Genomic DNA, 25,231 nt, shown 5'->3' with positions numbered 1-25,231 from the left:
TACAAGCATCTATTGGGAGTTTATAATGTCTGGGCATTAAAAAATAATTATAATTACAATTAGATTTTTATGGCTACAAAAAAAACAATATTATAAATACTAAATGATATTTAAACAAACCTTTAGATTTTAGGGTGGGTTTCACTTAAATATTGTTAACCTTATGTACGAAATAAAGTACTAATATATGATGTAAACAGTATACATATATACATACAAAAAAATTTATTTCCATTATAACTATGCAATACATTAATATTGTGAACATTAATTTGTGGTTTAAATTGTTAATTTATTATTATTATTCTTCATATTATTGTATGATATTATTAATTTTTATATACTGTATATATATTTTTTTGTTATTAAAATTAGATACAGTAAATTATGCAAAAGTCTAATTGAAAAATGACATTAATGTTTGGGCTGACTTTAAGTTATTAATGATTTATGTAAAAGTATGTATACCCTCTATACTAGTACTAGAATTACTTAATTATGTGTTATAATTATGCATAAATTTTTGTAGATTACACTTAAATTAAGCTAATTTTTTTGTTAAGGCAAACTTTTGCAAGTTTTTTTATATCTATAGTTAGTTGAAAAGTAAAAGTAAGTATATGTATGATGTGAGGGCTAATTACTTCACAAGAGTTTTTTTTAATGATATAAATAATTTTATATCTTATATAATTTAGAGAAAATTAAAGTTATGATTATTGTGATTATTATTACTGTATTTTTAGTATTATTATTATTACATAAAAAACTATTGCACTTTTAGTGTAGTGATAAAATGGATTTAAAATATACTGTATTTTATGGTAGATTTACTAATAATTTATAATTGTGTTTAGTATTTATTTTTTGACTATGGTTTAGTAATAATTATATTTATAAACGATTTGAATTTAATTTTTTGACATTTATTTCAACATCTAATTTACTGTACATTATATATATATATATATATATAGCTATTTAACATTGAAATAGCATTCATAAAATATTTTCACAAATACATAGTTGAAAACTACAAATCATTTATAATTGCATTGTTGTAAAACTGTTATTAACTAAATATAAAATATCATTTCATTTTATAGATGATACGTATGACTTTTAAAATTATATATATTTTTTGTTTTGTTTAAAAAAATAAAATTGTATAATAAATGACATAAAACTATTAATATCATTAAATTTTTTATAAATATATGCTTTCAGAGTTTCAAAAGTTAGAAATCTATATTCATGTATACAGTAATACTCTAAATATAAATTGTTATATAAATTATAATTTAAAAATTCAAAATTTAATAATTTTAATGATTTAGTTTAGGAAAACTAATAATATATAAGAAGAAAAAAATGATTACACATTGTGGCGGTCATTAAATTAAGTCAAATATAAGCAATACTTTTTGTTTAAATAAAACTAAAAAGTTTATATAATAATTCATATGTATTATAATAAATTTTTCTATAATGACTGATAATATAATTGATTTGAAAATGCATATCATATTCACTCAATGAACGCGTGGGCATTGATAGAGGGTATGGGAGTCTCATAACAACAAAAAAAAGAAGTCATCACTGATTATAACAAATGTGTTTCAATCAACAGTCGAGTGTAGAATAAAAAGAAAAAAATCATTTCCTAAATGTAGTCAATACTGGGGTCAAACCTCTCGGAACACACATCCATCCATATATCCCACTAAATGCCTGTCCCCTCACATTAAGTTCCCGGAGTTTTAACGCTTCAAAAATGGTTTTCTCGCCATATATTTCATTCATATGTTTTGTTTTTAAAATATTATCTACAGATATATGAAACACACGACTATATATTTCATTGAATTTATCTGACACTCGGCTATACGGGTGATAGTTATCTATGTGTTGAAATATACAGTCACTACCCATCCCTCCTATCGCTATCTCTCTCTCTCTCTCTCTCTCTCTCTCTCTCTCTCTCTCTCTTCAACCAAATGACATTAGGATGATATGCATTATAATTTGTGTACAAAATGCTAGACATCCCAAACCAAACAACCCAATAGTAAACCCATACCATTAGATATAATGTGTACCTATTGAGTCATATGTGTATAAATATATTTTGAATGCATTTTCTCTTTATTTTTGCCTCTCTTTTCATTTCAATCCTTACAGTAAATAACAAAAATAAAACCATTGACTATGAATGACATATAAATGTTTGCTTCAATTTTAAGGCATATGTCATATAACAGTATAAACTAAATGATAACTTTTACACTAAAAATGTTTGAATTTTAAAACACATTGAACTATAAAGTTGTATGAATACAACAATTGACTACAATTTCTCAGTGAAATATTGCTTATCAAATATGCAGATCCAATACCAGAGCATAATATTTGAGGGGATCTGAGAGATAGTTGTATATAATATAATATACACACACTGTATGTATATTTCCTCATTGAATACATTTAGTATTCAAATATCTTATTCAACCATTTATTCAGTCATTCATTCAAATGCCTACAAACTCATTGATCTGTAATCTTGTTGTCTATCGATTAGTTGTATACGTGTATTATGTGTATGTATTTTGTAATAAATAAATCACAGCAAAAAAACTGTTTATTCATTTTGAATGTTAAACAACTCTTTAATTTAAAAAAAAAACTACAAATACTTTTCCTGTTTGTTAAATACCGATCCCAATACCAAACTAATTGTTAATGAATTAAAAAATTTAAAGATTTGTTTGATTAGTAAAAGAAGCGGAGAGAGAGAGAGAGAGAGAGAGAGGTTTGATATTACTTATAATTGTGAGGAACGTGTTGTTTATGTTGAACACTACCACTAACTACCGGTGCCGCGCATGGCTTTCTGGTAGTTAGAGAGAAAAAACTTTTTGCGTTAAGCATTTGGCACAACACAGATATCCAGTCAATCGACTCTCTCTACCAGTGCCAGCGATCTCTCTCTCAATCTCCCTAACCATTCAATTCACATCCACGTACTGATGATGAAAGAGTCCTGAATCTTGAGTTTTATCAACAAAACTTCTAGTGTATAGACTGTCCTTCAAATATTGTATCCAAAAAAAAGATTCAACTGTTTCTTATTGATTAATGAATGAGAGTGAGTGAGTGAGCACTGGGAGCAAATAGTTATCAGTGATGTCTACTATACCTTATTTTTATTTACTACAGAATCAACACTAAAGCACAAACAGTGTGCGAAACACTACTATTTACTATTTTTTCATCTCTTAATATATCGATATTATAATTATAACTAAACTGTTGTTTCTCTCGTGTGTATCATATTATTATTATTATTATTATTGAACTGATAGAAGTCTAATAATATACAGTATAAAGTAAACCTTTCTTTCTTGATATATATATATTAAGAAATAACTATTCATATCATATCAATTGCTAGTGTGTCATATCATTTGGCATATAATGTCTACTTGTGTCGGAAGTACTGCCAAATGACACAATACCAGTGCTGTCATTGATAAGACATACAGTATATACACACACAGGGAAACACATATACTGTATATATATATTCAATATTGTCATCGAAATCACACAACAATATTAAGTGTAACAGTGATTACTTTATCAATAAAACAAATAATAATTTTTCTTTAAAATTAATATTATTATTGTCAATAAATTTGTTGCAATCATAATAAACACATCATAACTACTTTTATTTTTTTTATATATAACTACTGTTTATATATATATATATATATATATATATATATATATATATATATATATCTTCAAACAATTCAAACATTTTTTATTATTAATACTATAATAATAGTATGTCTTTAGTTATCTCTACACGCGATATGTTATTATTATTATTATTAGTTTCATATGTGTCATAACCTACTGATAGTAGCTATAATTTAATTGTCAAACAAAATGTCTAATGATAAGCACCGTCAATATTTGTCGCCATCACATCCCAGTCCATCGCATCAATGTATGTCATCTTTATCATCATCAACAACAACAACAGCAACATCATTACGGAACAGAAATCATCAAAAAAACAATTCATTGAATTTTATGCATAATAATAACAAACATAAGACAAGCAAACTAATTACCAGTGCACTGATGCCAACCATTTCCCAACAACAACATCAACATCAACAACAACAGTCATCGTCATCATCATTGATGCCAAATCTAGTCGTCAAATATTGTTTAGTTGTTTTACTAGTGTTTAGCCTTCAATCTCATCAATTAGTTGTTGCCAGTAATTTACGTAAGTCTATGAAACAAATAATTATAAAAAATAATTATAAAAAATAATAATAAACATAACATACAATTTATAATATATACTCATAATATATTTATTTATTTATTTATAAATTTAACCATCAGTTATTAACTAACATTTTATTTGATACTTTTAAATTTTATTTATTTTCTAATATTTATTTTTTATTCTTAAGTATTATTAACCCAACGTTTGTGTCTATACACGCGGATATCTAATTATATACTAATATATTTAAAAATAACTTTATTTCATGCATTAGCAAAAGTGAATGTCAAAAATCATATTTTTTATTATTGCCTGATTTGCATGATATGTTTATTTTATTTTTATTTTATATGTATGTGTTATTTAATATATGAAAATTTTTAAATGAATTTTTACGAGTTTATTATTTGTTTTTATGTTTTATATGTGGATATAGTATATACGGTATATAATATATATTAAACAAATATAATTATAACTCTTAAAATATTATATCACATAAGCCCTATCTTATCGCATATAAGTGCTAAGAGTTTTATTTTGAATTTATTTTTAGTTATTTTGTGAACAATTTTTTCTCATTGTTTCACAAAACTATTACTATTGATATTTGTTTCTAATTATAGTTTAATCTCCAAACTTATGATTGACAACAATAAACACATTAATTGAAATAAACATTTTACTCTAAGCACACCTTGATTTTTTTATTACATATTATTTTGTATTATTACTTAAATATTTAAACTTTCTCTTATATTTATATATTTGTCATTTACTATTAGGTAAGAATATAAATTATATTATCTATCATCTTTAAATAGCAATAATAAATGATAATACATACAAATCGATTTATTTAAAGTTCAATGAAGTATCATTATCTCAATCATCATCATCAGCACTCACTCACTCACTCACACACACTATATATATATATATATATATATATATATATATATATATAATATATATATATAATACACACATTTTTTATATGTTTAAACTTTAGATTATGTCAATTATTTGCATTTCATGACACTGTACACCCAGTTTTTAATATTTACCTAAACTGACACTGAATAGTTTAAAATATGCTATACAACTATTATAATCTATTTCATATATCGGTGTCAAAAAAAATATATAGTAAAATAAATAACAAACAAAATACCCGTATATATCGGTAGATAAAAGTCTTTATATTTCATACATAAAGTTGGTTCACAAGAATCATACCTTTTTTGTTAATATATCACTATATGCTATATATATAAAGTATATACAGTATTAGGGAGTGAATGAAAAGACAACAAAATAAAATACAAATACTTTTGAATAAAGAAGAAAAAATAAATACATAAAAAAATATTTTTTTTATATTTTATACTGACTTGAAAGCGATACCACTCTCTAAAGTTCTCTCAGCTCTCTCTCTCAGCTCTCTCTCTCTCTCTCACTCWCTCTCTCACTCACTCACTCACTCACTCACTCACTCACTAACTAACTCACTCACACACTCACTCACCCACCAAAATACTATTGAGACACAAATTTAATCCAATAACTCAATTTTGTATTTTTAATCAGAAAATATTTTTGTGTGTATACACTGTATATTTTACAGATTCTGTGAAATACAGTACAATATTAGAGTACATTTATTTGTGTATACATTCAATGATATTGATAGCGATGTTAACAAAATTATATTTTACATATATTTTTTGTTTATCTAAACATAAACAGAAACAAAATAAATTAGATTTATTAAAAATTTATTTTATTTTATTATTTAATAAAAGTTTCTTTTTTTATTATTATTTAACGCATTTTCTTAAATACATTACAAATATAGTATAATATAGTATAATGTATTAATAATATATAATAAAATACATTATCAAAATATATGCATTTTTTAAAAGATAAAAATTCTTTACAGTAGTGCAAGTGTTATGTCATTGAAATAAAATATACATTTTATTATTAGTTAACTTCTATTAAAATATTTATAAGTTTTTTTTGTTAAATATAAAAGAGGTTTAACAGGATTTTCATAGCAATACTGGGAGTGCGAGTGAGTGTATGTGAAAGGAAAGGGAGGACTGTATGTATATATATATATATATATATATATATATATATATGTCTTAAGTTTACTTTTCCTTTAGAGGACAGTATACCCAAAAGTAAAGACGCGATTGCATTGAGAAAATAAAATTTTTGGTCTCAAAAACACACATAAACTATAAGCTAAAAAGCATTCCTCAATATTAGGGTTCGCCTAAAAAGCGAACTGTTCTTCAGCTTTTAGCGAAGAAAAAAACTACAATACTTTATATAATACATATATACTGTATATAAAAACGTTTTGGGAATTACTATGAAGAGAGAGGAGAGGTATTATTGTATACATGAGTTAGGAGTGACTCTGAAAATAGATTTTCAAACATTTCTGTTTTCATCCGCAATCTCTTCTTATTGTCACAAGTTTTTCACTTACCATATCATATAAGATATAATATTTCTATATATCTGTTATATATATATATATATATATATATATATATATATTTGTTAACTATAAATGAGAAATAAAGTAGACTATTATATAATGTACTAAACTATTATATAACAGATGTACCGTTCAGTTGGCACTCATATATAAAAATTTGTTTCAAATCTCCTTTTTTCTTAACAGTTCCGTGAAATGACTTACTCTTACTCTCTCTCTCTCTCTCTCTCTCTCTCTCTCTCTCTCTCTCTCTCTCTCTCTCTCTCTCTCGCTCTTTGTCTTTCTGTCTTAAATATTAAATATTTTTGTGACTGTTATATCATATAACAATAATTATATGCAACTGTTTAGTAATTGTATATTATCTATATATAAAGTTTTAAGAGTCTTATCTCCCCATCAATGGTGAGACCTTTTTATGACACTATTTTCAGTCGAAAAAAAGAGAAAATTCTTATTTTATTTAAGAGAAAAATATTAATTTAAAACGATTTTATGCCTCTTTAGTCTCGAAATATAAAACGTTTCATTTAAAAAATAGCTAATCCTTTACCACACATATAGACTGTCTAGAGATGAGTTAAAAGAAATTTTTATATTATTTCACATCAATTTACTTAAAAAAAAATTATTTTGAAACTAATCTTTTATTTTATTTAAATTTTCGTAGGAATTTTCAATTTATAATTATTATTATTAGTGATTATAAAAGTAATGGATTTTTTTTCAAAACTTTTTTAAAAGAATTTTTTTTATTAAATAGAAATTGTTGTGCAAATTGATTGTATAGATAAATATTTGCTAATTTTTTTGTGGGTATTAGAAGAGGTAGTTTGTGGTAATGTGATGATCGAAGTTGGGAACAGGGAGTACACCACTTGTATCCTGAAGTTAAATAAACTCCTAATTTGTATTTAACAACACCAACAACAATAACAACAACAAAATAATGACAACATTTTTAACTAATGTAATTAATCACAAATATAATGGTCCAAAAAAATGCTTGTTATCTAACGTGTATTGTATTTATTGGGTTTGAGTGTGTGATACCATTGAATGAGAATTATTGTGTCCGTCAATAATAGTGGGAGTATTTTGTGGGGTTTTTGTACCCAAAGAAAAAAACTAATGGTTTTAGTGGTAGTGAAGTGACGGCACACCTATGCTTATGAAGAGAAAGAGCACAAGTAGTCTCAGGTCTCGTCACTCTTGAAAAACACACGTCAATGGTATTCAACTGAGAAATGTAATCCTATTGTGATTGAGTGAATAGTGAGCTAACGATCGCTCTATTTATCACATCCCTGAGCTCGATATATAAGTGTCGGTCAATATGTGTCGAACTTTTTTAATACATGAAAGACAGAGAGAGAGAGAGAAAAAAAAAGCCGACAATATATGAGAACAGTAGACGTATAGTCGATATTGTAAAATAGTTTTCAAGAGAGAGAGAGAGAGTTAAAAAAGTGATACTTTGATCTCCAATACTCTGTGATTGCCCTAAAAATAGGCAACACTTTTCACTTAAACCAATTACTCTTTGACTACAATTGAGTTGATTGTGATTTATTAGATATCACTTTACTGTATATATTTTTTTCTGCTACTATTACTCGCTCATACCATATGTATGCCTAACCATTACTATGCTATCGACCTGACATTCAATGCTATTGTATAATAACACTTCAAATTATATTAACAAAAATCACTGCAATACTATGTTTATACAGTACAGTACAATATGTATGTGTATATAGTATATGAAATTGTTGCCAAAATTGATTATTTTCTCAGTTTCTCTCACTTCCACACTTTCATTGACAAACTCCCTGAGCGGTGTCTATATTATAATAATATAATAATAATAAACCTAATTATAACATTGAAAACGGAAACTAATTTGATGCAAATGAGGTTATAATTGAAATATTTATTTTCAATTTACATAAATAATAACTCATTTTTTTATATACATATAATGTTTAATATTAATATACATTCTGTATTATATTATATAATATTAGATAACAACTTATGTGTTAGATTTAGGCATCACATCATATAAGGATATACTGTATGAAGTTTAGTCATATACGATATGTATGATTATGCCATGACTAGTACTGTCCTTTTTCATAGTACCGTATTATATGCTCAGTAACTAACACACACACAAATATATTATACTGTATATGTATATATTGGATCAATATATTAACTATAATAACAATAAACATAAAAATAATTTTTGTTTTTTTAAAAAGAAAATAAACGTTAATTTTTATTCATTGACTAACACTATGCAATAGCGGCATCACTTTTTACTTTATTTTTTGGGTAAACTTTTTTTTCGGCCAAAAAAATTTATTCCCATTTTTAAATCTAATGGAAATAATTTATGACACCATTAAATGTGAATTACTTGTATGGTATGACTCTGGTGGTGGTGATGGTAGTAGTGGTTATAGTAGGGCAGCTACGTGTGCCCAAAACATTACGCAACATAAATATAATTTAAAGTCCCGTACCATATGTCCAGAAAAAAATAACTTTACTATTATTGACCTAAAATGCATTATAACTCATGACATAAGGTATGAATTTTTTATGTATCCCTATCCCCACTGGTTTATGAGGTTCATAGTGCAGTTAATTTGTAATTTTGTAATACAAATGTTTTAAAATACAATTATAATAAATTTTAGTATAATCATTTTTATATTTATTGAATTTTACGAAATTTTGTTTTATATTATATAAATTCAATTACAATAATTATTTTTGATAAGTCATTCATATAATTATAACAACAACAAAATCGTATTTATTGTCATCAATTGACACTTGAAATTTATACACTAAATTACCTTCATCATTTATATGTTTAAAGGATAAATAAATATATATATTTTTTAAAAACTTTACTTAAGTCCTATTATTGGTGTATAAGTACTAAATGGCTGTAAAAATGCGAAAATTCCTATCATTTCGATAGCATTGGTGTGAGTAATATGTCGAGAGTTTTGCATTGAATTTATTTATCGCTAAATATTTTATTACATATACTCTATGTGTAAATGTTATGTAATTTTAAAAGATTTTATTATTATTATTACAACACAAATAAAAATAAAACTATCAGAAAATATTTCAAATACATTAAATTAGTGAATAATAAAATTTTTTGTTATATTGTAAACTAAATACAAAAAAATTTAGTATTAAAATATTTGTTTTAAATTATTGATTATAAAATCTGAATCCAATGTTTGAATTTTTATGGCTACATAATATATGTTGTATTTACTAAAAGTATAAATATTTAAATATGAATTTAAATACAAGACTATTATATTTGTTATAGGCGTCCATTTATGGCAATTTAATTTTTTTAAATGTGGATACAATATATATGATAATAAGGATAAATATCACATAAAATATTGTAATAAATAAAATCAAATAAATCAACAAAATTTGTTAAAAATAACTAATTAACTATTAACTATTAAATTTCATATTTTTATTATTATCAAAGTGATGATAGATTTCATATCATATATATATTTATTATTTTTTTACGGTAATTAACATTTACTATTAAATTAAATGTTTTATATTTTATATACAATATAAACTAATTGACAATTTTTTTTAATATACTTTATACAGTAATGAGAGTACATTTATGGTTATAATTTTCAAACAAATCACATATCATACTCTCTCTCTCTCTCTCTCTATATATATATATATATATATATATATATATATATATATATATATATATATATATATCATCTCTTCCCGTATTTGTTATGTTATGACATAACTCTCTGTAGTTATGATTATGTTTGCCATACAACAGACATACATACTATCAAACAAACAGAAACAGACAAATATATAACAAATTTTTGCTTTAAAACTAATGAAAATAATAATAACAACAACAATAATAATAATAACATCGACTAACAACAAAAACAAAAAATACAATATAAGTAATACAAAACAGTATTATTTCTTTTTTGTATTTTCACTATTATTTGTTTTTTCGTATGCTTTCAATTGTTGGCAATAATAACTGAAAAGTAAAATAATAAATAAAAAGATAACAAAATATTTGATTTATATACTGTTTATATATTTTTTATATACTGTATATATATGACTTAGATTAGAAAAGCCGATAAAATGTTATATAAAAAATGTTATTTGTATATAAAGTAATTAATTTTTTAATACTTTTGTTGCTGTTATGCTGATATAGAAATGAGGCTGAAATTAAAATTAATAACAGCATTATATTTATATAATTATTTTTATTACTATATATTTATTTATATAATATATAATAATAATCAAAATCAATAGATTGGAAATTATTAAATGTATTTTTGTTGTTCATTATGATATACATTTTTTTGTTATATACGATATAATATTCATAATATGTCTCATAATAATTGTGTGATATAACTGTTTGTACTGATATTACAATATATATTTAAGGTATATAATGGTAGTGTTGTTGTATTATTAGAGATATTATTAAAGACACTAAAAGGTGAACAACCATTTCACTATCTTAATGAATGCACGCTATCATAGTAGGGAACGGGTAGTTTTTAGGGTAATAGTATAACATCAGTTGTAATATAAGTTATATAACTATATCTTTAAGTATTAGGAAACTAAAAGTCCAATAAATACAGAATTATGTTTAGAGATTGTTATATGAAATCGATTTTACGTATAGATTATTGCCTTTCTTTCCCGATTGTTAAGCACCAGTAGCTTTAACTAAAGGTTCTCTCTAATAATATGAATTTCTTAATATATTAATACTTACTACCAGTGCCTATATACTCATTTTTTCAATTGTGATGAAAAATCTGAGAGAGAGAGAGAGAGAGAGAGAGAGAATAAAAGGAGACAAATGTTTGACTATTCAAATAATAAAGACCACAACAATGATATAAATATTATAAAGTATAAGTTATACTGAATATCTAAAAATATTATTGATAATGCATTTTGTTGAGATATTTTGTACAGTAAAATGTAATAATAATATGAATAATGATAATAATAATGTGTTTACTGAATATTATTGAAAAATTTTATCATAATGTATTTTAATATAAATGCATATAAATTTATATTTTAAAAATAGTATTAATATCAACAATGTATGCGATATTATTATATTTTTGATGTATTTATTATACTTGTATATTTAATGTGAAATATTTTCATAGTATAAAAGTACATTGATTTGTATAAAAATAATTTATTATAAAATATGAAAAATGATTTTTCAAATGACTTTTATGACTTATTATTATTAATATTTATGAAAACATCAAATAAATTGGCGAAATAGGGTTCAAAGTTTAAGTATTAAATATATTAATCAGATTAACCAAAAAATTGTATTAATTTAGTCGGAAAAACTCATTTATTTAGTAATTAAAGCATTTTATCCCAAAAATAAACGTTTCATTAGAACTTTATTACTCTTTTGCTAATTACTAGAATACTAATAATAATTTTGGATTTAACATTGAATTTAATAATTATAATAATGTTTTGTTTACCAAAAAATAACAAAATTATTAGACATTAGCCAAAATAATTATTAATAAATAAAAAAGATTTAATAAATTATTAGTATTATTTTTAATTATAATTAAAAACCATAACAAAAATTATATTTATATTTTAACATAAACTATAGCCCGGGTTACTGCTAGCACACATAGTATTAAAAAAATGTGTAATTATAAGAATTGCCAAAAATTTTTGTTGTTGTCTAAAATGTTATATTTAGCTAAACTATGAGTTTTATATAATATATATATAATATATCTGTATGATATGTGACTTTAACGCCTATTTTAATACAAAAGTCATCTAAAAATTGTTGCTTTTAATATACCAATAAGATTTTTTTAAAACTTTTATATTATTATACATTACAAGTGTAACAAATGGCAAAAAGCCAATTGTCTATTTTTTAATAACAAAATAACAAAATGTTGTACTATATATATATATATATATATACTGTAAGTGAAGTATAATCCCAGTTAACTACAAATTTCTTAATAATCACATTGTTTGATATCTACTATTAAGATATTAAAACATGAATTATAGTGTAATTTATATTTACATCGCATTCCTAATGTGTAAGAAAATAATATATAAATAAATTAAGATATTATATATTTTTGTAGTTTTTCTGTTGATAATATCTATTATTTGATAATGCTAAAGTTAGCAAATTTTTTTTATATTAAAATGTTAAATATTATTTGACATTTGTTATTATTGTTAATTATAGACACTTTACTTAACATTTATTCACACAACTTATTTAAATGCATTTCAAAATAAATATACTTTATTTGCATCACAAGTGTGTCTATAAAAGTTTAGTTATAAAATCTTAAAATACTATACGAGAAATATTATTAAATAATATTTAAATAAATTAGTATAAAAAATGTAGTAATTTTTATATACATTAGTCAAACAGCATTCATATATTGTATATATATGTTGTCTTATCTCATAAAAGTAATCTCAAACTAATTTTGCTTTCATTATTCATATTTAAAAAAATATGTAGAGAGAGAGAGAGAGATAGCATTATGAGTATAATTTATATATAAATTAAGGCAATAAAAACAAAAATTAGCAAAAAAACAGCATAAGTAATGAACAAACATAAATAGCGCACACATTTACGGTAAGACACGAAATTATGATTATTATTTAATTGTAATTTCAACACAATTTTTCATATTATACTATACTATATATCTTAATAAAAAAAATTGTGTGCACATCTATTATTATAATAATAATAATAATAATTATTATTATTACTTAAAATATTATTATTATTATTTGACTAATTTATTATATCACGGAGTTTGAAATAAGCAATATATTGCACAGTTATCTAATTTTATAATCTATATGAGTCATTAAATGCCACCAAAAAAAACAACTGTTACCTACATATTTTCTCTACAATAAATGATTATTGTTTATCATTTGCAAAGTAGGGCCAAAATACACACAACATTTAAATTTTTGGCAAAAATCTAAATTGTTTGCTAAATATGCGCAAAAAAATATTTGTTATTTTATCATAAGTCATATATCATTTCTTTAAGCTATAATACTGTATTATACATTAGTTGTTTTTTCTGAGACTATTTTTTGCAATAGTTTTTGATAATAATAATTTCTAAGATTAAGTTAATGTACAACATTTGTAGGATTAAATAAATTTAAATAAATCAAATAAAAAAAATTATTACAAATTATTTTTAAAAAGCAAATAATTATTCAAATGAATACTTATAATTTTATACTAAATTGTATTTACTTATAAATACATAGAAAACATTAATTTTATTCAAATAACGTTAAGTATACTGCATATAAACACTTTAAAAAAGATTTTTTTTAAATAAAGTAATTTTATGAGATTTTGTTAATGTTTTCTCAATCTAGTCTATTTATATACTATTTTAACTATAATTTTTTTAATTAATTAGTTATTTTTAAATTTATGTTTTAATAAAATAATTACTTAATTTTTACACAATATTATTATAGTTAATAATTTCATAAAACAAGTCACGTATTTTCTTTTATAATAAATATTATTTTTTACTAAAAAAAGTAAATATTAAATTAATTTCAATCCCTTATTTAGTTTTTAAACATTTTAATTTTCATTCATTCAGTCATTCATACATAAAACAAACAAAACAATAGTGTATAGCATTTTAAAATAATTTTAATCAATAAATACTTTATATTTACTGTAAAATAATGTACATTAAAAGTTATACTGTTATACTGTATAAGTTTTGCATATTGCATATATAATAAAGTAAATTTATTTAAAAATTTTCATTTTAAAAACTAATCAATATATTTACTGATATATACATTTGAATTTTTTTTCATTTCAGCGACAATTTCATTATAAAATTATTTTCCAATATATTTACTTTAAAAACATTAACACTTTAACATTTCTCATTCATTCTAMAATACTATTTTCAACTTAATATATAAACATTATGTTTGAGCTTAAGTTTTATTTAATACAATATACTTTATAAATATATATTTATATGATTTTTTCATTTCACACACACACACACACACACACACACACACACTTGCATACAGTTTATATACATTGCATATATATATATATATTGATTAGACAGATATGTTGTGAACTTAATGTCAAACGCTATGCCATTAATCTTCTCCGGCATTATAACTATTGGCCGACTCTTTCAATATTTGATGAATTCTTGACTCGCTTTCAATCATTATTATTGTGTGCATTGAATATTGAAAGCAAAAATATATTTATATTCATATTTATATTAACTAAAACTTGATAACTATTATTATTATTATTAATATTAGACAAACATACAGTACATACATATCACATCCACATATATACTGGTTGTRTAAATTGTATGCAAAAAATATTAATAATAAAAGTTTTTCTTTTTTTTCGGTAACAAAACATAACTTATAATAAATTTTTATATTATTGTTTTCATCATATGATATATAATAATAATAATAATAATAATAAAATAACAAATCTGTTTCACAACGAAAAYTTTTTTATTGATTCAATTTTCACATAATTTAATTTAGCATTTTTCTGTGTATTTATTTTTCATTTTTCAAAAACTTAAGGATACAATGATGTTAAGATATTTTATGTAGTTTTCATCTAATATGATATCCTATTATTATATACATATTGTTGTTTTAACAATATTAAAGGTTATCTTAGATTAGTTTTCTACGTTTATATCATTGTTTTATTAGTTTTATTTGAATCAATATTTTTTTATTTTGCACTTTAAATTATCTTTATTTATATCGTACTATAAAATATACTGTATCTCTATAGACTGTTATATATTTATGATTAATAAATAATGAATAMAAATAATACAAGCATATAGTAAAAAAATAAAATWTTATTTTTCAACAAAACACATTAAAATTTTTCGAGATATTTTATAGAAACTTTCAAATTTTTGTTACTTTTAACAAATAGTTTTATTTTAACACTTTTTGTTTTTTTATTCTACTGAATATTTTTATGTGTATATATTATAATAATATATACTATTTAGATGCTAGATTTGTTGCATATCTATAAAGTTTTTTACAAAATACTTAGATTTAAATTTACTAAAAAAATCTAAAATGTAAAAAACTTTTTTTTGCATTTAAATAACAATTCAAATGAAATTTATTCATCGATAAAAATCTGACTTCACTTTCAAATATAGTATATAATACTATAATTTCAGTATTGAATATATATATATATATATATATATATATATATAGCTTACACAACATATAAACACACAAAATATCGATACAATCAATACCTCTTTTCATATAACATAGAAAATAACATTATTTTTTCGTTGTTGAGGTAATTGATTTAAAATACTATCACATATACGCTGTAGACTCACTCGTATTTTTGCCAATAAAATTGATAAAAAAAAGTTTTTTTTGTTTTGAAAATAATAATTTTTTACAATTGAATTTCGTGACCAATAACTACACCCAAATGTACACTATTAAAGCCATTAACCGATAAACCATTTTTTCTGGGGGCTATAGTTATGGTTAAATTCATTTTGTTTTTATACAGCATAATTTATATTAGTTTTGTTGAAATGTTTAACTATACGGTACTATTGAAACATTTTTGAGTAAAAATATATATATCATTTAATTTAATGTCTCATCAAATTTATCAAAAGAGTTATGTTTGTTTGTTTGTGTGTTATCTAATAAATATAATTTAATTTTACAACAATAATAGTATTGATGATAACATCCAAAATTATACAGCATTTTTTATTATTATGTAGACTACTAAATTATGATCTAAACTAAAATATTATTAAAGTTATTATTAAAATGTAAATAAGCTGTCGTACAAAATACAAGTGTTTTATCACATTATTTTCTGAATGAAATAATTTTGTTGTTTTTTGTTAAACATTTTCTTTCTATTATTATTTTAATATAAACTTTATAATTGTTTGCATTGTTTATGCTATCTCATAAAATTTATGTCTCGTAACATATGTTTGTTTTGATTTTTAGTCTAAAATTTTTAGTGTAAATCTACTACWAGTATTAAATTAAAATTTTTGAATTGCAAAAACAAAACAAAAATGCGAAAACTTATGATATATATAAACTAATGTAATAAACTAACCAAATTGTTAATATAAATATATAAATCTTAATATACTATAAGTATATACAGTATTATTTATATTAAGTATAACGTARATAACAATTTTAATGGAATTTTTTTATTTTATCTAAATATATGTATATATATATAAACTATATAATTTATATATTAATAAATTTATTTAGCTATATTAGATTATTGAAAAATAAAAACATTAAAGTTTAACTAAAAATAAAAATATACTGAACTTATATCGACAATATTTAGAGTTTAATCTCAAAACATAAATAAAAGAAAATATATTACAAAAAAATATAAGTTAGAAAAACATATTACGAGATATTATATATATACCGGTATATATATATATATATATATATATATATATATATATATATATATATATATATGAGAAATCTTATGAGAATTAAAAGTATAGTTTAAGAGAATAAATGGTTTCCAAAATATAAAGAATATTYCGTTTGAGAAATAGAGTTCAAGAATCTATAAAATATTTACTAACATTTCATAGTTTATTAATAATAGTGAATGAAAATTTATATAAYAAACAAAAAATAATTAGATTTTTATATACAGAATAAGAAAAAATCATTTTAAATAAATAATAAAAAATTAATTTTTAATATTTTAGTTGCAATTTTTCAAAAATATACTAGTATTTTAATGATTTGTGTATATTCTACATTGAAAAATTTTATTAGTAGAGAATATCTTTAACATTAGTAATATACTGTAAATTAAATATATACATATACAATAATTATACTATATTATTGCTGGTATGTTTGTACAGTATATTCAAGATTTAAATTAAAATATTGATGATTAATGTTTGGGCAAAATAATAATAATAATAAYAATCCAAAGCGGCAAAAATAATATTTGATAGCTTTTCTCTATTTTTGTAAGCAATGTTTGCATAATAAATAAAAATAATCACAATTTGTACTATTGCTATATTATGTACAGTAGTAATACAGTGTTGATTGAAATCTTATAGTTCATCACTTTTGCTAATATCAAGAGATTTGCATATATATATATATAATGTATATATATATATACAAAATATAAAAATATACTGTATATACACTATAATTTATAATGAAGTAATAGATTGCATCGATTTTGTTGCAACTTTTTTTTAGTATTATTCAATAGTCAAGATTTATAAGCTTTTAGTACAGAATCTAAGTAATAACACATTAGAAATTGTACTCAATTTTATGCATAGCTCCTGAACTTKGTATGTCTTAATTTTTATTGTTAAATATCGGTGTTTTCAAAAGCCAACCGACAGTAAAAAGTGGTTTAAATATTTTATTACATATATAATACCAGTACCACTGTTGTTAGTAATAGTAAAATAAGTTTTTTATATCATTTTTCACACTGTTTTATGTATACATTGTATTAAAATATTTTAATGTTAAATAATAAATATAATTTTTAACAATACATGAACTCAACCTTTTTAAAAATCAATCGCASTTCAGGTTTTAGTATATATTTCAAAATCAATTGATAAAACCAGTCATTGATGAAAATGTTTTAATCAAATATATATTTTTTTGTAATACACTATTGACTATTACTATTTGGACATTCATATCAAATATTTTGTGTGTGTTTTATATCACGAAAACAAATGTTTCACAAAAAAACCATTAAGTATTTTGTGATTTACGCATTCAAGACATTAARGCAATCAATGATAGATSCATTGATAGATAAGTGGAACCGGGCGTTAAGCAGCCCAGTCATCCATGTCTTGAATACCAACACTAAACACAACACACCGCTGATTGTAATATATTGTAATATATAAAATATTTGCGGGTCTGATATTTGTGGCATAAGTTAWATGCCTGGTGTTTTGAGATTTTTTTGGGTAAAGAGAGAGAGAGAGAGAGAGAGAGAGAGAGATCTTGAATTTTGAAAAGTATAAAACACTATCCATTATTAAACCTAAACTAATGCATACAAATCTTAGATCGCGTGTGAATAGCATCACAACCCCATACTTGCACTTCAATAGACACTCCCTATCATATAAATCATATGAATTGAGGAACGGTATATATATACTATATCAACATATATATATATACTGTATATACTTTTTGTCGGCTTAATCATACACATACCGTAACAGTGTTTACATTTTTAAACACTGTTTTTTCATAGGTAACCCTCGCTTTTGAATAGAGTGATGGCTTTTGAAACATTTTTAATACCAGTGTAATATAAATAACTTTTAATATAAATAAAATGTTGATTTTGAAAAATCAATTTAATTGTAAAATATWTTTTATTCATCGCCTTGTATATCATTTTACTTTATTTTATATTTTTATTAAAAACTTTTTATATCAAATAAATTTTTTATTAACCTTTTTTACAGTATGATAGTATTATTGTGTAAACAAAAAAAATAATACTACAGTATATGCCATTTTGGTTTGATATCAATAACATTTATATTAAATCGATATTTTTATTTCACTCCAATTAACAAACTATTAATTTAATGTACTGTAATTTCAAAAATAATATTATTAAATTAGTTTTATTAACTAAAAAATAAATTTTTTATTTAATATTAATGTTATGATCACTCATTAATAATTTAATTGACTTTATTATAATATTTAATTTGATTTTATTATATATTATAAATATATATATATATATATATAGTTTTTTTTAAATAATATTATAACATAAATAGACAATTTTTGCAATTAAATTAAATTTTCTATTTTATCTTCTAAAAAAATAAATAAATGCAATTTTACTTTTTAAATTATATTAATATTTTTTATAAATATTTTTAGTTACCAATATAGTAGTACCAGTATAATAATAATATATATATAATTTTTGTTATTTATATTATAATATTAAGTTTATATAACATATGAGTTATAAAAGCAAAAAGCATTCAAAATTTATTGACTTTTTTCTGTTGCTTATGTTATCTAATGGTATAATGTTTTTCATGGAAGCAATTCTCTCGATAGCCACAAATGTTGACACAATTTTATTGCATGTGATTTATTTTAAGTGTGTGTATTATATWAGTATTATTATTATTATTATCATTAAATAACTGTAATCAATATTTATATCTACTAATATAATGCTACATAAAAAATTACTAAATATTACAGTTGAATATTATAAAATATTATTRTGTGTGTGTGTGTGTGTGTGTGTGTGTCTAAAGTTAAATAAGGTATAATTTTCTTAGTTAAACAATAAGATGATATTATAAAATAATAATTATAATAATTATAAGTTAACTCTTTTACTAAATATTTGTTAGTCATTTGAAATATTAGTTTTTTGAATAGTTATAAAAAATAAGATTTAGTACTACAATGATGTTAACCTCATGTCAATGACACCAATCATACAGTATAGTCAAGTCATTTACTTTATGAGTTTTTTTTTAGTATTAACCCAATAGCTGTCAAATATAAAATGCCATCAATTTTTACATCAATTTATTTAAATCAGTCCTTCAATATTAACAAAAAAATTAACTGATCCATCACTGAAAGGAGGACTAAAATCGATAATATTTTTAATATATTTATTTTAACTTTATATTAACTTAACACTCAGTAATATTGTTTTTTAAACATTTAAGTTCACAAACTTTATTTTATGTAACAACTAAATAATGAATATTTGTTTTATTAAATAATAGCCAAATCCATGCCATAAACATTAAATTTGATTTCATTATGAAGTACTTGTCTTAATATTATATTTATTTTCATTAATGGAAAGCTTTATACAGTTACTGTTTGTGTAAATTATAAACCATTCAATTAATGCATTTTATTTTKATACAATTTAAAACCATTTAATTTGAAAAATATATGCAAAAGTATTATATTTTAGTTATAATTTTAGTAATTAGTTTTAATGAAGTATAATTTATTTGTTTTAAAGTAATTATCATGATTTTGGTATTTTTTTAGGAGAAATTATTTTTTGTATATAAAATATTTTTTTTAATGTTTATACAATTATAGATTTTATTTTATATTTATGATATATATATATATATATATATATATATATATATATATATACGATATATTATTAATATTATGTCAAATAATGACATGTAGTAAATTATCATATGTAAAATATTTCATACGATATTTAACAAGCAATTAGAAATATATGGCATAAAAATATTTATTTAAAAAAAACAATATTTTATTTCAGAAAAAAATTTGATAAATAGTTGTAAAATTATCATTAATCATATCCAAAGATATGACATTTTTTCAAATAAAAAATATTTCTAATTGTATTAATATTTTTGACACAAATACTTGACAATCGGTGTATTAGTTATCTGATTTTTTATGTAATGTATAATAATAAATAGCTAATAAATCAATGAGATTATTAACAAACGATAAAATTGATAGTAGGGGTACATTCAGATTATTTATCAATAATAAAAAATATGTGAATATTATCACTTATTATTGACAATAAAAAAAACTTGTTGAATGCCTGTCCCCATAACTAATATATATATATATATGTCATCTCATAATGCAAATTGTGATAAATGTTTACTGATATCGTCTATCTTAGACATACATATATTACAATACAACTTCATATTTAAGGGACTAAACTATTTGTATAATAAATATAATATTGAATTGAATTGTAATTTTTGGAAAAAGATTAATATCTGTGGAGTTGAGGGAAGAAAATCATAATAAAGAAATTGTTTTGCATTTTTGCTGTTGTAGTCAATTAATTAATTGCAAAAAAACAAATAAATCACTATTTTATTTTTATTATTATTATTATTATTATTATGAATATCGCTTTCAGTCAAACAATAAATAGAAAATATATAAATAAAAGATAAATATTTGTTTATAACCCAAAACAATGAATAACAACTAATCTGATGGTRTGTGCTATAGATTCAAACATCAGGTGAATAACACTTTTCAAATACAATGTCAAGCAATGCCCACATAATGGGCTGACAATGAAATTCAAGAGTCATTTATTAAAATGAAAGGCAAATGTATCTCAAATAAGGGATGCATTTTAATTGTAAACCAGCTATAAGTCTGTCTCATTGGGAAAACTCATTATTGATGGCTGAGAACACCCTTTCATTAAAAGACTTGTATGAATGAATGAATGAATGAGTGAGTGAGTGAGTGAGTGAGTGAGTGAGTGAGTGAGTGAGTGAGTGAGTGAGAGAGAGAGAGAGAGAGAGAGAGAGGAGTGAGTGAGTGAGTGAGTGAGTGAGTGAGTGAGTGAGTGAGTGAGTGAGTGAGTGAGTGAGTGAGTGATGAGAGATAGATATGAGAGATAGATATTTGAAAAAGAAATTAAAGCAATTTAGTGATACCTTAAGTCTCGGGTATGGCTCGGACTCAGGCATATAACMAGTTGGGTATTGTATTGTATTGTTATATCAGAAGATGAGAGCAACAAAAAAAGGAAGAAAACAAAAGAAATTAGTTTTATCTCACATTTAGTTTTGTCTACAGTTTTATTTAGAGTTAGTCAGAGTATCCCTAGTGTTAGGGATCAGATGATATGATTATGCCTACAGTTTGCCCATTAATAATGGTCTTTCCTATATCATCTGCTTCTATCATCTCTATAATGTATAATATCTATATCTATCTATCTATTTAACCATTAATACTATACATCTCAATAGTTTTGGTACTTATAATAATCATAAGTTATAATCTCTTTAAATATGAATCTATCATTTATTATTTTCTCCCAATAATGTCATACATACAGTATTTTATAGTGTATATACAATAAAATCATTATAACCAACTCTATACTATCGGTGCTATACTTTTTTTTAATCTATTATATACTTTATTTTTTAGTTTGTTTATAATATAGTGTGTATATGTATATATATCATGTAATAATATAATCACAATATTTATTCAATTCAATATCTAATCTAACTTTTTTTTGTTGCTCTCAATTCAATGAAAAATTTATTTTGAACTAATATTTTGAGATTTTTCGTTTCAAAAGCAAAATAAATAACTTTCAATTTCACTATTGAAATATTAACTTTATTTTTATATGTATAGTAAGTTTCAATACAATACACAGCAACAAACACACACACTTACAAAAATTTATTTTACTTAATATACTGAAAATATATTAAAATATTTTCCGGTTTTTATATATAAATAAGTTTTTATTGATTGAAAAACTTTGAATACAATTTTTTAATAGTATGTAATTTTGTATATTAGTTTAACAAAATTTTATTAAAATATAATATTTCATAATAATTTTAAAAATAGTATGTATTAATATAGTTTAAACTTTAAACTATGTTATTAGATTACGATTTGTATTTATTATTATCATTATATATACAATTTACAATAGTATATCAATAGTAAATACCATATAATTAATATTTTATATATCAAAAATGGTTTAAAATAAAGTAAATTTTTATGACACTAATTAAAGTGAAGTTAACATTTTAATTAATAGCATTTTATCATTTAAATTAACATTTAATTAAAAATATAATTTACTGTATTATTATTTTATAATTTTACTATATGATTAAATTATGTATATAATATTAAATACAGTATAAAATAATTTTCTAATAATAAAATCGTATATTTAAAATGTTTATTTTATCATTTGATAATGTATTTCAACTCTATAAAGTATGTTATGTATATCAAAATTATTTTAATTAAGTTACAGCATTATATACAACAATATTAGTAAATTATAACTTTAAAAATATCGTATATGTTTATAATAATTTTCGAAAAATAAAAATATAATATATATATATATATAATGTACTGTATTTAAGTAATGTTATTTGTTTTACTTTATAATAACGTATACATTAGTTGTAGTGTCACTAATAAAATAAAATAAATTTTAGTTAATATTCTGTTAACGCTTTTTATAAAAAGCAATAAAATAAAATTAAATGTAATAAATATTTTAGTTTATTTTGTCTTTTATTTTAAAAAAGAGTAAATTTAATTTATTAATTTAGATTTATTACTTGTTTTTTTGTGTTTGAAATTTTAAATGAAACATATCATACTATCTATAATAGAAAAAAATTATACTGAAAATATTTCTACTTAAAACAAGTCATTAATTATAGTTTGTATATATTTGTGTGATATATGGCTAAAAATTTATTGATATGTCATCTAAAATATTTTCAAAATTTTAAGTGTTTTTTTAAAGTAAACTAAATTAAATCCTTTTTAGCTAAAGTGAAATTTTTATACAAATTAAGTTATACAAATTTTAGATAAGATTTAAAAATATTTTATTTTAAAAATAATAAAATAACTATATTTACAGAATATATGCAAAAAAATCATTTTTTTAATGTATAGTATTAGTACATTAAATATTTTTTGGCAAATCTTATGACATCTCTAATAAACAATATAGACTATACAATACATACTATACTACTATATATATCGGTATTTATGAAGCAAAAAATTAATGATTATTATTTTATTTATTTATTTTTGTTTTGGTTCAAACTATAAGCAAACTATGCAATCAATTGGATGTCTTTGGTGTGTAATAATAAAATTATGTTATGAGAGTTGACTAACAAACCAAAAGTCATTTAATTTATATATTTATTTATTGTTATTTATTTAATAGCAACAGTTTTTGTTGTTATTTTATATATTAATTTTTATTTTCTTATAAATAAAATTATTTTATTCATTACTATTATTAGTAGTTTATATTTTCTATCTCTATATTTGTATTAATAATAAAATAAATTATATCCACAAATTTTTTTTGTTGGAATCTAAATCCTTGATCTAAATTCCCACATAATTAAGCGATAAAACAAATATAAATATATTTATTTATTTATCTACTAGTATTAAATATTTAGTAAATTAAATGCACTCTTAGCTAAAATACATAAAGTTATAATTATATTTTTAATGATATCGTTTTTTAGGGTATGATATTTAATATACTATAGTGTATATGAATGTAATGT

At 21.6% G+C, this 25,231-nt stretch overlaps 1 protein-coding gene across 2 annotated transcripts in view; it reads left to right on the top strand.

Moving 5' to 3' along the window:
• The first annotated feature begins 3,876 nt into the window (after window positions 1–3,876).
• Window positions 3,877–25,231, top strand: part of LOC128961348 (protein eva-1-like) — a 30,903-nt gene continuing 9,548 nt past the window's right edge. For both annotated transcript variants that reach the window (XM_054307578.1, XM_054307577.1), the window contains exon 1: window positions 3,877–4,303. In XM_054307578.1, the coding sequence (XP_054163553.1) occupies window positions 3,955–4,303 (349 nt within the window). In that variant the 5' untranslated portion in view covers window positions 3,877–3,954. The remainder of the gene's footprint in view (window positions 4,304–25,231) is intronic.

This window comes from Oppia nitens, unplaced genomic scaffold (assembly GCF_028296485.1).
Source record: "Oppia nitens isolate AA-2021 unplaced genomic scaffold, nextdenovo-longstitch-racon4-pilon3 scaffold5_pilon_pilon_pilon, whole genome shotgun sequence".
Classification (NCBI taxonomy): domain Eukaryota; kingdom Metazoa; phylum Arthropoda; class Arachnida; order Sarcoptiformes; family Oppiidae; genus Oppia; species Oppia nitens.
This window is presented reverse-complemented; position numbering and strand designations above follow the sequence as displayed.